This window comes from Chelonoidis abingdonii, chromosome 1 (assembly GCF_003597395.2).
Source record: "Chelonoidis abingdonii isolate Lonesome George chromosome 1, CheloAbing_2.0, whole genome shotgun sequence".
In the NCBI taxonomy this organism is placed as follows: domain Eukaryota; kingdom Metazoa; phylum Chordata; order Testudines; family Testudinidae; genus Chelonoidis; species Chelonoidis abingdonii.
In genome coordinates this window covers 146,623,693-146,640,319 of record NC_133769.1, presented here as the reverse complement: position 1 = coordinate 146,640,319, position 16,627 = coordinate 146,623,693, and the positions used below count along the sequence as shown (strand labels likewise).

The following is a 16,627-nucleotide window of genomic DNA, read 5'->3' as shown; positions in this document are numbered from 1 at the left end:
TGCTTGTCCAGTGGATTGTGGAGGGCTTATGGCAGAAAGGGAAGGTAGGCCAATTAATTGTTGTATACAATAAGCCCAGGGGTCGGCAACCTTTCAGAAAGCGGTGGTGGCACCGAAGTTCCTTCAATTTTTTACTTGTGCACGATCGCTAAAAATGTTAGGATTCGCGTGCCTTGGTAAAGAGCTTACATTTTAACGTTTTTTAGAAGGTCTCTCTTTACCACAGGTCTATATAATTATATATAGTTGTATGTAAAATAAAAGGATGTTCACAAAAATGTTTAAAGGAAAGCTTATGTCTAAAATGAAATTAAAAATAGTTGATAACCACCTGCCGGCCTGCTCAGCCTGCTGCCTGGTCTGGGGTATTCTGGTTCATCTAGGCTGGCAGCAGGCGCTGAGGGGGCCTGCAGCCGGGACCACAGCTGGAAGGTCCATCAGCCAGAACCCCACGACCAGCAGTGGCGCTGTGCGGGGCTGGTGCCAGGACCCAGAGGAGCTCGGGGGCTAGAGGGCTGGAGTCGGGCTAGGGGCTGGGTAATGTGAGGGGTGTACGGTGTCAGGGGCAGAGGGGGCACTGGGTTATAGGCGTTGGGGTTGAACAGAGTCAGGGCTGATGGTTCGCCGCGGGTGTGGGGAGGGGCAGAAGGATACACAGTAGAAGGAAGCTAAGGTATGTAGTGGAAGATAGGTAACTCAAAATGCGGGCTACGGCGCAGGGGCCTGGGAGGGTGAGGGCTCAGCGCAGAGGGCGTGTTTAGTGTGCATGTAGTGGGGAGAATCGGTAGGATCAGTGAGATCAGGTGAGAGAGTGCGGAGTGAGGCTGCGCGCTCCCTAAAAAAACTCTACCGCTGGCTCTGACACCTCCCTGGGACTCCCTACCCCCAACGCCCCTTGATCTAAACCTCGCCGTTTCTTGTCCCCAGAATCTGGAACTCTGACCTGTCAGCGCCTAGCGCTGTCTCGCGCTGTACTAGCATCAAGAACACGCTAACATCCACACCTACCAATCTCAGCGCCAAGCCAGACCCCCGGACTCCATAGTGGCTCACATCCTGACAGCGCATACCTAGAATATCCCACCCATGCCAATACGCGGGCGACAAACACTCTGCACCTGCCTCTCCAAACCCCGTCACACCCCTTGGCCCTCTGACAGGGCCCCCAGATCCAATCCATACAACCCCCCCAACCTCTTGTCCCGTGACCTAACCCCCCTCCAGAGACCCGGGGGATCCCACACTTAACCTCCACCCCCGAAGACGCTCTCTGCGCTGGTTCCCTAGACTGCACTGACCCTATTCACTGCCCTGCCCCCTCACAAAACCCAGGTACTTCCCATGCCCCATACACAACCCACTCCCCACCTAACCAGCCTCCCACGGGATCATCACCCCCGCATCCACCACCACTACTCCTGCCCCAGCCCATGGGGGCCCCTTACCATGAGGCTCCACACAGAGCTAGATACGCTGCTCTGCGGGAGCACACAGCCCCGCCCTTCCAGTTGAGAGGGGAGCACGTCTGCCTCCCTGCAGAGGCAAACTCTGCCCTCGGGAGCGCCCAGTCCCGACCCCCAGAACGCTGCGCGCGGCGGCAGGGCTCCAGGGGAGGGGAGGTGGGGGAGGGGCTGGCAGCTTGCTGCGCTCGGCCTCGTGTTCCGGCCCAGGAGCGCGGACCCAGCGGCTTGGCGTGCCGGGAGAGTCGGGCCATTTGCCCACCCCGTGCGCACGGCTATGCTTCTGCTCCCTGCCCCCGCGGGGGAAGTGGAGGGCAGAGGAGACCGCGCCGGGCTGGGCAGGATTTTTAGTGGCATGCTGGAGTCCCGGCAGGCTCCAGTATGCCATTAAAAATTGGCTCGCGTGCCGTCTTTGGCACACTTGCCATAGGTTGCCGACCCCTGCAATAGCCCAACCCCCTTCGGCTTCTCTGGTTGTAGTAATACATCCATCTCCAGATTACAGATGCCTATACCTTGGATGGTCATTTACACCCATGCAATGTAGGAAATTAATAGGCAGCAGGTTTAAACTAAACAAAAGGAAGTAGCTCTTCACACAAGGGACAGTCAACCTGTGGAACTCGTTGCCAGGGGATGTTGTGAAGGCCAAAACAAAGGGTTCAAAAAAGAACTAGATAAGTTCATGGAGGATAGTAGGTCCAACAATGGCTGTTTGCCAGGCTGGGTAGCGTTGAGTGTCCCTAGTCTCTGCCAGAAGCTGGAAGTGGATGACAGGGGATGGATCACTTGATGATTGCCTGTTCTGTTCATTTCCTTTGAAGCATCTGGCATTGACCACTGTTGGAAGACAGCATACTGGGCTAGATGGATCTTTGGTTTGATCAAATATGGCTGTTCTTATGTGTAAAATGCTATAAAACCAGAATGCTCCACTCATTCACATACACTGGTGGTAGCATGTTAACATCTACTTTGCACAGCTGTAAATGACTATCCAAGGAGCACATCCAAGGTGCAATGGTGAGGAGAGAAACAGGCCCCCATTCTCCAGGAGTCATTCACCTGGAAATTGCCAGTTCTGCAAAACTTAAATTAACTTATTCCCTTAAGTATGCCTGAGTGTTTCTAGGAGCCAGATGTGCTTTGAAACTCCTTGGACAAGCAGTATTGCTAACCTCAAAGAGTTAAAAAGTCATGAGTCAGGTCCACAAGAAATCATAAGATTGTCTTAATAAACATGAGATTTAAAAAAAATAATAAATATTTTCCTTCTGGTTTCAGAGCCTCTATAATGTGCAGTCACTTCATATTTTCAAGCTTTTCTTTGAAGTCATGAGGGCTAGAAACTCACCTTTTCCATGAAATCTGCAACTCTTATGAAATAACAGGACTCCATAAGCTTTAAGGAAAACAACAAATATCATGAGACTTGGGATAAAATCACAAGAGTTGACAACACAGGGAAAGAGGTTGCAATCCCATGATCCCTCACATTCACTCATGCTTTACCTGTGTCAGTCCTGCACGTGTCCCCCATCAGAGAGAAGACTCATCCTAGTTTGTGATTTATCCAGGGAGGAAGGACTATTACAGTTCCACCACAACCTGAATGCATGGGAGATTTACACCTGATGCACCCTTTCAGGAGTCAGAACCTTTTCTTTTTCTCAGTACACAAAATGTGCAATTGTCTTTTTTTTTAAAGTGTATTTAAACTAGAATGCCGTCAGTTTCCTTAACATAGTTGAGAAGCTGCTGTGTTGACAGGATTCCATTCACAGTGGGACCAGGTGGGGAGGTAGCAGCCATCAGCCTTGACACCATTTTAATTTCCCCTGGCTCCATGTTGGCCTTTCCCCGCTAGCCCACCTCTTTTTCTGTTTGAAATGAAGCATCGACCCCATGAGAAAAGGGTCCCAGGTGCAGATATATGAGCCAAGGCAGCTTCTTAATTATCCAACCTCTCTTAACCAGAAGGGTCCTCAGCTTCCTTTGGGTCTTTCTCTCTCCAAAGCCAATTTCAATAAATCTATTGGCATGACATGGTAGACAAGTATTCCCAAAGTTAGTAAGTCCAGTACCCATGCTCAGGATGAGATTTTGCATATTTATGAAACAAATCAGGTTTCTCAAAGGTGTCCATTGTGCATTTTTCTTTCTTTGTCTGTCTGTCTGTCTGGATACATCTATGGTATGGCCTTGACCAGACTGCACTAATCCAAAGAGAAAGTGGGACACGGACAGACACACAAACATCATCATGTTGCAAATAAAATGCTGTGTGGACCCCAACACCCTTCCCCTTTTTTGTTTTAACCATGTCAGAGGAGAGTGTTGCAAGCTGGTTAGAAAAATATGGGTGTACTTGTAGACAAAATATGGGTCCATAACAACAGCTTTGCCATGAACCCAGTTACCACACAGTTCAGAAATGCACTGTTGAGAACATGAGTCCAACTAACAGCGTGAGCAGGATCTAACCTTATTTTAACTGTCCCTGCAGCTTTCCTATGTCCAGACTCATGATCAAATTCCATTTAGACCACAGGATGGAATTGTGTTTTAATCATGATAAGGGACATTAGAATAGCAACCACTGTGTTATAGATGGGCCCTTTGTTTACATTATGGAAGAAGGAGAATTATTTCCAGTCTCAAAAGACGTCAGGACAAAAGGCAAAAGCTTAACATTGGTCTGTGTTTCCACTCTGAAAATTACATAAAATTGGCCCCTTCTTACACAGCAGCTCAGTTGCCTGTGTGTATCAGTCACAGCTGCAGACCTTAGTGACCAAAATAAGGTTTTACTCTATTCCCGTTGACCCTGTAGAGTCAGCACAGCTCAGAGGCAAGACCCTGATCCTCAAAGGTATTTAGGTGCCTAAATACCCCTGAGGATCTGGGGCCAAGAGCCTATTCCTTCCTGTGCATCACCAACACAATTTTTACTAAGTTCTTATCAGTTATATCTGTGCAAACCCACTGCTGATTGTGGGCATGCACAGGTGCCACCAAGACCCTAGTTTGGCAGGGACAGTCTTTATTAGTGGTGATGTTCAAAATAGAAACAGCCCAGTTTCATTTTCAGATCCCAGGCTGAGTGTGCAGGGCCAGCAGTTAAAACATAACCTTTTTACTTGTGAACCATAGAATCATAGAAGATTAGGGCTGGAAGAGACCTCAGGAGGTCATCTAGTCCAACCCCCTGCTCAAAGCAGGACCAACACCAACTAAATCATCCCAGTTCCTCAAGCCGGTCCTTAAAAACCTCTAACGATGGAGATTCCACCACCTCCCTAGATAATCCATTCCAGTGCTTCACCACCCTCCACTGAGCATGTTTGATCTCAGTTATTGTGTGATAATGAACAAGGAGCCCCACAATCCCATTGCCTTACAACCTTCCATTGGGATTCCTCCCTTCCTGGCTCACCACTGCTCCATACACTTGGCAGGCAGGGAAGAAGAGAGGCCCTGGCCTACCATCACTGCAGTTCCATATATGCATGGCAAGGCAAAGAGTGGGCCCTAGCCCACCACTGTCTCTACCATTCTTTGGAAAGGCTGAAGCCTCTGACTCAGCCTACTCAAAATCCCAGTCTGTGGTGTATTTGCAGAGAGCTCCCTGCACTGCTGCTTGATTTGTTTACTACACTTCAAGTAGTAGGGAATGGCCCAGCACATACTACTCTACAAAGTCCTCACACACCGCTTAGGTCCCTTAATGAGTCATAGTTATGTCATAGTGAACAACTAGGTAAGGAGACAGACAAAAATACAATATGTGTCATCCAGAGGGGATACACTCACTCTGTCTCACACACACACATTTAACATGTGAAGGGAACTCTGGCGTGTTATGAAAGGGAAGTAATGAGCAGCTCTGATATATCCTGTCCAATGGGAGACAGTGCCATTTTCAGTGACAAACAAAAGTCTTACAGCCAACTACATTTAATATCCAGCCCAGAGCAAGCCTCTGATTTTCAAATGTGTTTTTATTGATCGGTTGATTTAGCCCATACAATATGAACTTTATTTTACAAGAATCTGGAGTTGGTTAGAATAACCGACACAGAAAAAAATGACCATCATTGCCTTTTACAATATTAGACTAGAGCAAAAACAGAGGTAAATGCCACAATCCAGTTAAAATAACCTAAAACTAATCTGAACATAAAACCCCACATGTAACAAATGGCCTGAATTATTCCCACAAACATCACGGTGCTAGGGGGAGGTACGGACACAAAATCAAACACCCCGGGTTGCAGCTGTCTCCCCCTGGGCATGCACAAGCAAGAGCATGCGTGAGTGAGAGCGAACACACGTGTAGAGGTAAGTGTGAGCAAGCACAAGACTGGGGGGAGAGAACTGCAATGGCTGCTGCTGCCCCCAGCATGCCTTCATTCAAAGGGATTTTCTAACCTTCAGAACATTCAGAGCTTGTGAAATGAAAGGCCAACATGGATTTCCACCCAAAGGACAAGGAAATCCCCAATAAGCAGAGATGAGTGGAGAGAAGAGGGCTGAGGGAGAATTATGTCATGGCATTCTAGGCAACACCCAAGTGATCTATAATGGTATTTTGAGAGTGAGATCATCCCAGGAGGACTATCCCATGAGGCGTGCAACAGAAGAGCAAACCTGAATTCAGGATGCAAATAGGGAACGCTTATCTATATGTTTCTCCTCTTGTTCCCCTTTCTAGAGCTGTGCATCTTAGTCCTCACTGCAGAACCTCCTGTCAATGCCTCTCAATCCTGTCCTGCAGCCCACCTTGCTTTTCCAGTCCCGGGCTTCCCAAACTGCTCTGCCAATGCCCCTCAATCCTGATCCACAACATGCTTCTCTATTCCTATGCATTTTAGTAGAACAACAGTTCAAAAAGTTAGACAGAGAAATCATAGGACAAATTTCACACACACGTCACCAGAGGTTAGCTGCTTGTTTATTTCTCTGTTCCAGTGAAGTGCTAACCCAGATTTTTCAGTCCCCATTGTCACCTCCCCAGGAAAATATAGGGAGTTGGGGTAGAATCATCTTGTGAAAATAGTTTTTATCATATGTCCCACCCCTTCATCTGGGGTCCATCTGTTCTTCCCCTCCTCGTCTTCTCCCCACCTTTAGGTCCCTCCCTCCAATCCCCATTAATAGAGGAATGTTTACAGTCATTAAATTCAATTATTTTATTATTACTCAAATTCCAAGATAAAGGTTCCTCAAAATTCAATTCCTTCCCTACCACCCTCTCCCCCCTCCTACCCCCCGATTTAACTGATGGCAGTTCCAGGAACATCCTCTGTTTGTGGAACTCAAAAGCTCACAGCTTAAGTCCTGCATGGGATGGGATCTCTCTCTTTGTAAGGACAACACTGGCTCAGAAAAAAAAATACATATATCTAAAATATCTGTCCTGATGACGTTCAAACTACCCACCCCCCCAAATAAATACCACTACTTGGCCACAGTGTGGCAGTATTGCCCAACAACAGGAACCCAGGTCAGAATGGGTGCAGGGCCATGAAATACTCTGCTCTTAAAGAACATGCAAGCTCTATAGATGAGACATGGAGGGGAAGACTAAATCCAAAGGGTTTGTGTACCAGGCTGGACTGCAATGGAAGGGACAGAAGAAGTTGTTCTCAACATGTCTGGTCCAGCACTTGAATGCAGTTTAAAAAACAAAAAACAAACAACAACAACAACAACAAAAAACCACACCTCACCTCCCTCATCTCAGCCTGGGTAATTCCCAACCCTTTGTGAAGGAAAGGTTAACAGCGAAGTAGGGGAACTATTTGTGGGCACCAACTAGAATGCCCAGCATAGGGACTTCATATGGGCACACAGAGCACCAAAGCACATGGCACCCATGATAGATGGTGAAGGTAAGCATGAGAGGGACAGTACAGTATACTCACTCCCAGGTCCAGAGAATGTGCACACACATTACTGTCACCCAGCAACCCTTCCCTCCCTCCCCCACTGCTACTTGGAAGGTGTGCGAGTTTGGCTTGATTACCAAGGCCCTGTTACTAGCTAACAGAATTCCCACACATGGCAGGGGGCAGAATGCTACAAGGGGAACCTCCCAGTCACACAGCCCAGAACTTTCTGTCAGCCAGTCAGATCACTCCATCGAGCCACGTCTCCTCCCTCCTCCCTCCACCCCGCTGTAAAAGTAACAATAATAATAATAATAATAATAATAATAATAATCAGATGTGTGAAAATGATGGCATTGTGTATGTAGTTCTTTTCCAGTTCTCTCTCCTCAATCTTCCTCCTCTCCGACGTGGATCCCCCCTCCCACCCACCATTCCTGTCAGTCCGTTATGCCTATGCGCCCAGAGACCAGTGCTCACTTGCCGTAGACACTCTCATCGCTGTAGGCCACATAGAGAAAATAGTCCTCCTCGTGGTTATCCTGGGAGTGGGAGGGGATAAAGAAAGAGAGGATGAGACACACTCACTATCTGGCAACATCTCCAACTAGGGTACACTATAACAGCAAAAGGAAAGAGCATTTCTCTGTCACGGCCTTGTTCTCTCTCCCCTAGGGCCTTATTTCCTTCCTCCACAGGGCACCCTGGACATGGCTGAGTACAGAACAGCAAGGTTTTTTTGTGGATGTTTCTGGCCCACACAGAGAAATTGTTTTACCGCAAATGCTTGTGAAATAATAGAAATGGATGCTTCCATTTGCATGCCATTGAGAAGTTGTGGGAAGGGAGTTGGAGGAATGTGGCACTAGATCTACATTGGAAAAGAAAAACAAAACAAAACGAACCCCACAGCAGTGAGCCTCAGAGTCCGGGTCAACTGACTCAAGATCACGGGGCTTGTTAACTGGGGCAAAAAATAGCAGAGTAGGCATTCCCACTCTGGCTGGAGGCTGGACTCCCTGTCACCAGGTTTTAGAGCCTGAGCTCCAGCCTGAGCCCAAATGTCTACACTGTAATTTTATAGCCTGTAATTTTATAGTCTGCACCCGAGTCAGTTGACCCATTCTCCAAGACTCACTACTGCACTTTTTTTTTATTGGAGTGTTGATGTATCCTCAGTTAGCAGCCTGGCCCTAGATTTCAGGGTCCTGATCCTGAAAACTGCTAGGGTAGGAGACAAGCCAATGAGAGTTGCAAGTTGTGAAACAGCATTCAGCATCAGGCCCTTAGGTTGTGAAAAGAAAGCTGGGAGGTATTAAATACATAGTACCCCAGCAATTTACAAACATTGAAAGTCACCAGTGTTCAGAACACAAGGTGCATAAGCAATTGTTCTCCATGTCCACTGATGATAGGACAAGAAGTAATGGACTAAGTTTGCAGCCAGGGAGATTTCGGTTGGATATTAGGAAAATTTTCTGTCTATCAGAGTAGTTAAGATCTGGAATAGGCTTCCAGGAATCCCCATCATTGGAGGATTTATGAACAGGTTGGATAAACACTTGTCAGGGATGTTCTAGATTTTCTTCACCGTTCCTCAGAGCAAAGGGCCAGATTTAGAATCACAGAAATGCAAAGCTGGAAGAGACCTTGAGAGCTCATCTATTAACCCCATTTTACAGATAGGAAAGCTGAGGCACAGTGAGATTAAGGGATCTGCCTAAATTCACACACAAAGCCTGCAGCTAAATCAGGGATAGACCCCAGATCTCTCCAGCCTCAATGCTCAGCTCTAACCACTAGACCTATCTTCTTCTTAGGTGTCTAGTTTAAAAATGATCCTTGGCGTCTTTATCTTCTATCATCTTCATTAAAAAAAAATCCATCCAGGGTTACTGACGGATAGTGACTGTACTCAGGACAGTCTGAAGAAGCTCTTTTTAAAAATGCCATTATTACAGTGAAGGGAAGATTGAGGAGATTCTCCTGCTTTTGATGGAGTCACCTCATCTCAGAAAGCTATAAAGCAGCCCAGCCAGAGATAATGTTCCTTGGGCTCATAAAAATTTTTCCAAAGGGCAAATTATTTGCCTCTAGAATGGACCAGATGACACCAATTATCAGGTGTTCTCAAAAAGTGATCACTGGAAGGTGATCTTCAGACCCCCTATAAGGTCTTCATATACAGATTTAAAATTACGCATGCTGGTCCCTGCAGTGTGCTATCAAACTCAGTGTATTTTTCAGCATATGTACTTATTATGTTTGTTTGACCACTGCTGTGGTTCCTCTTCCTGGCTAAGAGAAAATGTCTTTGTTTAAGCAGGAAAGCAAATGAATAGGTTTTCCAGTCACTCATCTGAGCTATGCACAAAGATACCCACTGGGAAATGGAGCTTAGCGCAGGCAAAAGCCAAATGTATGTGTGGAAGCCTTATTAAATTGTTAGCAGCCCATCCCTGAATAGAACAGGGGAGGCCTCACTCCCAGTCCTGTACTCTAATCACTAGACCAACATTTCCTCCCAGGATCTGTCTTGGAAGGAATGGGAGGGAGACTGCATTGTATCACAAAAATGTGGACCTGCTGGGAATCTCTGTGACTCCTAATCTAACACCCTTACATTAGCAAAGCAAAATAAATTAAGCATTAAATGAACTATTAAAATGCCTGTTTCCTCTCCCAAATTCCCCATGCCCCTTGGTCTAACCACAGAACGCAATATTCCAAAGAGGGCTGATGGAAATTAAGCAAGAGTAGAGAGTTCCATTCAAGGAGGAGCTAGTGTCAAGTAGGAATCATCAGGTATGCAGTGCTTAGCTCTACTGAGTGAGGAGTTCTCGTGTAAAATTATTCTAGCGTATAAGTTGTTCAAGCCACTACAGCAATATAACAAGGATATGGGCTGGGCTTACCTCATACAGCTGGCCCATGGTAGCACTGGTGGGAGGGATGGTGTTATTGACAAAGAAGAATAGGGCATCCTCCGGCCTCAAGTGGATCCGCTTTCGGATTAAGAAGTAGAACTGGCCAACTGAAGAGGGACAGGTAGGGAAGGGAAACAGTGGAGAATGGAACGTGATTGATACAGGGATCACAGAGCGAAAGTCAAGAGAATGCTTGATACACACAAACTTCTGCAAATGCAACCGGACATTGATTTCTGTATCTCCTGCTCTTCTGGCCCTAAATCCCAGCTCTATCAGCTACCCTCAGTGCTGCCCTGCAGCCCTTTGCTATTCTAGTCCTGTGCCCCTCAGTCCTGTCCCACAAGCCCCCCTGCTATTCCAGTCCCAGACATCTCTTAAAATGAGGTGATCACACAAAATGTGGTGAGATTGTGTGGAGACCTGCAGTATATCTGCAGAGGAGAAAGGGCAATTTATTAGCCAGTTGCACTTCTAAGGTTCCCAACACCTTTTTGCTCTGAAATGTGCCCCGTCCCCACAGTCTGTTCAACATCTTTGCAAGAATAAACCCTAAACAATGATACGGTATTGACAAGAATGACTAGTTCATTCTAGAGATTGGCCCTCCAGTACGAAGTTCAGATCTACACCTGAACTTTCCCAAAGTTCACGGTCATTTGAGTTTGGGATTTTGGTTCAACCTGTTAAAGACACAAAGGTCTGAAATGAAATTTGGATCTAGGCTGGAACTCTGACCCTCCCCACCAAAATACAAATGCACTGGGACCTGGGATTTGATCTTGGGCTAAGTCACTCTCAGTTTCATTGTAACAGACCACAAGTGTTATGTAAAGACTAGGAAAAAATGGGCAATGCAGGAAAGAAAACAGGAACTCAAGGGTCACCACCTACCACCCAGTCCAAAGTCCCATCACCTGCCTACCAGAGCTGGCCAATGTCCTGATTATACCATTATCTCATTTTCTACCATATTGCTTCAGACCACCAGACACACTAGTCCCATATCAAGTCTCTGACAGCCCCTTCACTTCATTCTAGCATGCAGTGCTTTAGTGAAGGGAGACACAAGGATTTCTAACCAGCACATGATCAGCAGACACTTTAAATCCTGAAGCTTGTAGCCCCTTGCAAATTTTTATTCAGCAATTGTCACTGCAGATGCTATTCTTATTCATAAAACACATTTTATCCTCACTAAGTATTTGCCTGAACCCTATTCCATGGGAACAAGTTCTGCAGTTAATTACATAATACAGGAAAAATGTATTTCCTTTAATTAATTTATAAATGTTTCCTTTGTTCATGTCCCCAAATAAAATCAGTTTTAATCATACAGTGACAAACCCAGGGCCACTTGGAAGTGGAACTTCATGACTGTCACTGCGCTACATACTATGGCCACTTAGAATTTTATGATGGGAGTATTTACGAATTCACATCCTCCTGCTTCAAAGATGTAGACACTAACCACTTGAGCTAAAGGAGAATGGCCACTGGCTATTCGCTGTATTGAGGGCTATGATACACAGGTAAATCATTCCCATTATAATAAAAGGCAGTGGTGACACACACACAGTACCTAGGTCATTAGAATACAGTGTAATAGACAGAGCCATTCATTAAAAGAGCTCAAAGTACTTTACAAACACTAATTAAGCTCCACAATCCCCCTTGTGAGATAGATTTGTGCAATAAGTACAGAGAGGAAATTAAGTTAAAGAGAGGTTAAGTGGCTAGTCCAAGGTCATATGGCAAGTCCACAGCACAACTGAAACTAGAATCCAGGAGTCCTTATTCCTAGTTCCCTGGTTCCAACCACTAGACACACTGCCGACTTGGGTCTCCCATCCTCCTAGCAAAGTACATTCTCTTATGATGATATCAGTGCAAAGAATTCCTGATTACTTCCTCACTGGAATGCAGGAAGAAAGGAGGCAGGGTTTGTTACCTGTGAGGTCAGAAGGCACAAGGTACTTTCTCTTGTCCAAGTCAGGTACTCTTGCTTTGGGTGCCTTCTCCACAATAACCTGGAGAGGGAGAAATAGGAAGCAAGAATCACCAAAGAGTGGACCAAAAAGTATCACTGAGAAAATAAGCGGTCCCTTTAGAGAGAAGGTTCTTACAGGCCCATGGAAATTCTCTCAAGCTCTGCTGGAGGACCAACACTCAAAAAGCCAGGGGGGTGCAAAACAGGATTGACGGACAGTGGCAGAGCTGTGTGGGGGAGCTAAGGAATGGAATAGTAAGTGTCAAAGAGTAAAGTAGAGAAGAGTGGAACAGTTACAAGGTTGGACCACAGGAACTGCAAAATCAGATCACACTAACGATCCAAGTAGTTCCATATCTTGCCTCCAACAGTAGCCATTATCACATGCTTCAGAGAAAAGCACAAGAAAACCCAAAAGAGAATAGCCATCTCACATAGGAAATTTCTTCCTCTCTCTCTCTCTCTCTATATATATAGAGAGAGAGAGAGAGAGAGAGCGAACATGAAGTTTTACATTCCTTATAATTATTTTATTTGACCTAATGTAACTGTGGATGTTCTAATTATCCACATAAATGTATAAACCACTTTTTAAATCCTACGAAGCTCTTGGCCATCATAATATTTTGTGGAAATGAGTTCCACAGGCTAATTACCTCTATATGTTGCGTAAAAGAATATAGAGAGTAGTAGATATAAAGTCAAACAAAGAGGTTCAGAATTATGCTCTCACAGCACCAGCTGACATCAATGGGAGTTGCAGATCCCCAGCAGTTGTGAACAAAATCCAGCCTCACACACTTAATGTTGATACATGAAATCACAGGCTGGTTTTCAAAATGCAGGTCGTAGCATCTCTGTAAGTTTGGAGACTTGACTCTCCCAAGATACCCCACTCGCCACACACATATGCAGTGTGTTTGTGGATTTGGGATAGCTTGGAGGTGTGCGTGTGTGTCTGTGTATATAAAGGATATTGTAAATCTGTTGATATGGGGAGGATGTTGTGAATGGGGGATAGGTTGGGTGTCTTTTGTTGTGTATTCCGCATGTGAAGAATGGTGGTTTAGCAGTCCATCACCTTAACCACTTGGCCACCTCCTGGAGTTGCTGCATGTAACTGTGTAGTGTGTTTCTGGGGTGGGGGGAAAGTTGGGGGGGAGACTAAAGGAGTGAATGACTGTGGGCCTGGGGTTGCACTTTTCCTTCTTCCATTCCATTTCCCAAGGCACTGACAAGCAGAACCTTGTGAAAGCAGCAGTGAGATCACCTTCTTGGTATAAGAGGGTGAATCCCAGCATGATTTTTATCTTGATGGAGAAGAAAGGAGAGGTCACAAGAAGTGTGGGACTTGGGAGGAAGAAAAGATGGTACTGGGATTACTAAATCCTAGGAAGTGTTGAGATCCAATAGAGTTTAACAGAAACTACAATTTACAAGGAGATAGGAATAAGATGAGGATGTTTGGTTGATTGGCTTCAACAGCTATTCAATTTGTCTGGACAATAAATTTACCAGGTGTTCATTCTCATGGACCTGAAATTTTTACAAAATAGCCATACTCCAGCTATGTCCATGGAACTTTATCTCCACCCCTCACCCTCAGCTGTGATTCTGATCCCAAAGGTTTGAGAATCTGTCTGCAAAAAGATGGAGAGACATTTGATAAAGGAAAAAACAAAGGGCAAATGCAGATTATCTCCTGATTGTCACTGAGTGGTGTTTGCTGTAGTGTGGGAGGGCGCCAATACGCTTGTCTCAGCTAAAATGCTAAGATGTACCAGGTACGCTGCAGAGTTAGCAGCTGAAGGGACATCATCATCAGGGATCCAGCTGTCAGGAAAGGCAGACACAGAAATGATTCAAAGAAGCTTGGCCGGGGCCTTCAGTTATCCACACTACACAGCTCTGTCAGTGATTTTGAGGAAGGTATTTTTCACTGTGGCCAGATCGACTTCCTCCTGCTGTTCCAGTCCTAGAACTCTGCACACAGAGTTTCTCCTTCAGTTCACCGTAACCCACAGCTATTTTAGTCCTGGCCTCCCCCCACAGATCAACCAGTGCATCTCAATCCTGACTTGCCTCACCTCTTGCTATTCCTGTTTGGGCCTCCATATAGCTCTTGCAGTACTTATCCATCATTACCCATAGCACAGCCTGCTACACTAGTCCCTCAGACTCAATCACAGATCCTGACCTCACTCTTGACCTGTGGCACTCTCTGTTATCCCAGGCCTATGGCTCTGCACCTCATTTCTGACTAGCAACAACTACTGCTCCAGTCCTGTGGTCCACATTCACCTCTGCCACTGCACTACCTCAATTCTGACTTGCATAAACTCCTGCAAGTCCAATCATGAGGCCTCTCCTAAGGAAGAAAATGGTGCTGAATTGCAGTAAAAATGTGTGCCAAGGTTTTTCTTTCCCCTTGCATCCACAGGGGATTCTAGACTATTTTGGAAGGTAGCCCCTGAACGGTAAATCTGGGACAGACATCTCCAGCGGGGATGGAAAGAAAGAACATTTTAAAAATATTTAATAAAAGGGACTGCAGAAATGTAATGAGTTTAGTTTGCCATTTCCCTTTCTTAATTATTATCATAAAGACAGAAGTTTTCCATAAGCACTCCAAAGGGACTTCTGAACAAGGAAGCACAGCTAGGCTGGGAGAATATGACCTTGTTTTCCATGTGATGTGTTTTTTCCACAAAGAGATTAAATGAGAGGTCAAAAGATTGAGTGGTTGCTATTAATCTTCTCTTGTATGCAAGGACAAGAACAGAGCAAGGTTGTATTGAAAAGACAGGCCAAAAGAAAATAAAACAAAAAATAAAATGAAAGGAAGATCTCTGATGACATCATACAGGCCCTCCAGTTTTCCATGAAGGTTATATGATTAACTCACATATTGTTTTTCACTATTTTTGTAAATAAATGATTAACTTCCCTCTCCACTCTGCAACAACATGAACACAGACTGTCATAAAAAAAGATTAGCAGCATTTTTCCCTGCTAAATTGCTGCAGATCATGGAGGGAAGGGGCCAGAGAGATACACCCCATCACCTATTTATATATTAAATCAAATGGTATTGTTCTTGGTATATAACAATATAATAAACAGAAACAGTATACAAACACAGATCAGGATATAGACAGCAGATTTCAAACAGATCAGAACATTAAAATATACTAATAATAATAACCCCAATTCCTCTTCCCTGCCCCTCCCCCTTAAAAAAATAAACCACAGAACATTTGATAAAACCAGGGACACACAAATTGTTTGTAAAATATAAGCAGCACTGCAAGGCAAGCCCAGGGGGCAGCCACCAGTACACTATATGAAGACACAATTATATATTCCACTCACAGGGACCCTGTCTGGATATTTCTTTCTGATTTTCTCCCCTTCCTTTTTTCTGTATTCAAAAGGATGATCTTCTTTGTACTGGAACTTCATGTTGTTGGTCTTTTTTAGGTGTGTCAAGTTTCTCTTTTGATGCTATTGTTTCTTATTATAAAATATATTTGTATGTATTTAAGCTGCCTTCCAAAGCCCCTGATATCAGAGATAGTGGTTCACAGCAAATTCTGAAACGAGCTGAGGTTCTTCGGTGCTGCTTAGAATTCTCCTTGTGTCTGTTTCCCAGGCTGCAGAGATACAGCTGATCATGGAATACAAACAACGATGTAGCAAATTGGGCATTGTGATGTCACAGGGAGACGCTTCCATCATTCTAGGCAGCACCATCTCACCTGTAGAATAGGGAGGAGAGACTGCACGTTAAAAAAATCGTATTTGCACACGGCTGTTAATGAAATACATGAAGATATACCTGGAAATATGTAGTTAGTATCCGTCATTGCATCAGTGAAGATACGGCCTTTCAAACTCTTTCAAGTTTATTTTAAGAATTAGTCCTCCCCCCTTGCTCTGTGTCCTGTGGCATGATCCACACGGTACTGCTTCAAACGGGCTTCGGGGCTAAAGCACTTCGGGTACAAGGAAAACAAAACAACAATAATAAAAAAACAGAAAGAAATTATGTTTCTTTACAGTCTACCCGATGCGTGCTAGCATTTCTAAGCCGTTAACAGGGACACTTGGGGAGGAAACTAGGAGCAGAGTGGGGGGACAGATCGTGAAATGGGAAACATTTGGGTGACAATGCTAGACTGTTCTGTTCTACTTTGTCTACGCAGGTTTTTATTCCTTCCCCAAAGTGGCGGAGTTTCCCATGCCCCTCTCTGTTTTGGGGGTGCGATCTGCTGTGTTTATATCTGTTTCCCATGTCTGAGTGTCTGCTGCTTAAAGCAAAACAAAGGGCTGAGCAAGAAGACCAGCTCACCATGACGC

The 16,627-nt window shown here is 45.1% G+C and overlaps 1 protein-coding gene across 1 annotated transcript; it reads right to left on the bottom strand.

Annotated features, from left to right (window-relative positions):
- Positions 1-5,443: 5,443 nt before the first annotated feature.
- GABARAPL1 (GABA type A receptor associated protein like 1) lies at positions 5,444-15,994 on the bottom strand. The gene is made up of 4 exons (XM_032801212.2): positions 15,641-15,994; positions 12,230-12,308; positions 10,267-10,385; positions 5,444-7,893 (listed from the first exon to the last, which is right to left on the bottom strand). Exons 1-4 carry the CDS (start codon positions 15,728-15,730, stop codon positions 7,828-7,830), a joined length of 354 nt encoding a protein of 117 aa, XP_032657103.1. The 5' UTR covers positions 15,731-15,994; the 3' UTR covers positions 5,444-7,827.
- Positions 15,995-16,627: the final 633 nt, after the last annotated feature.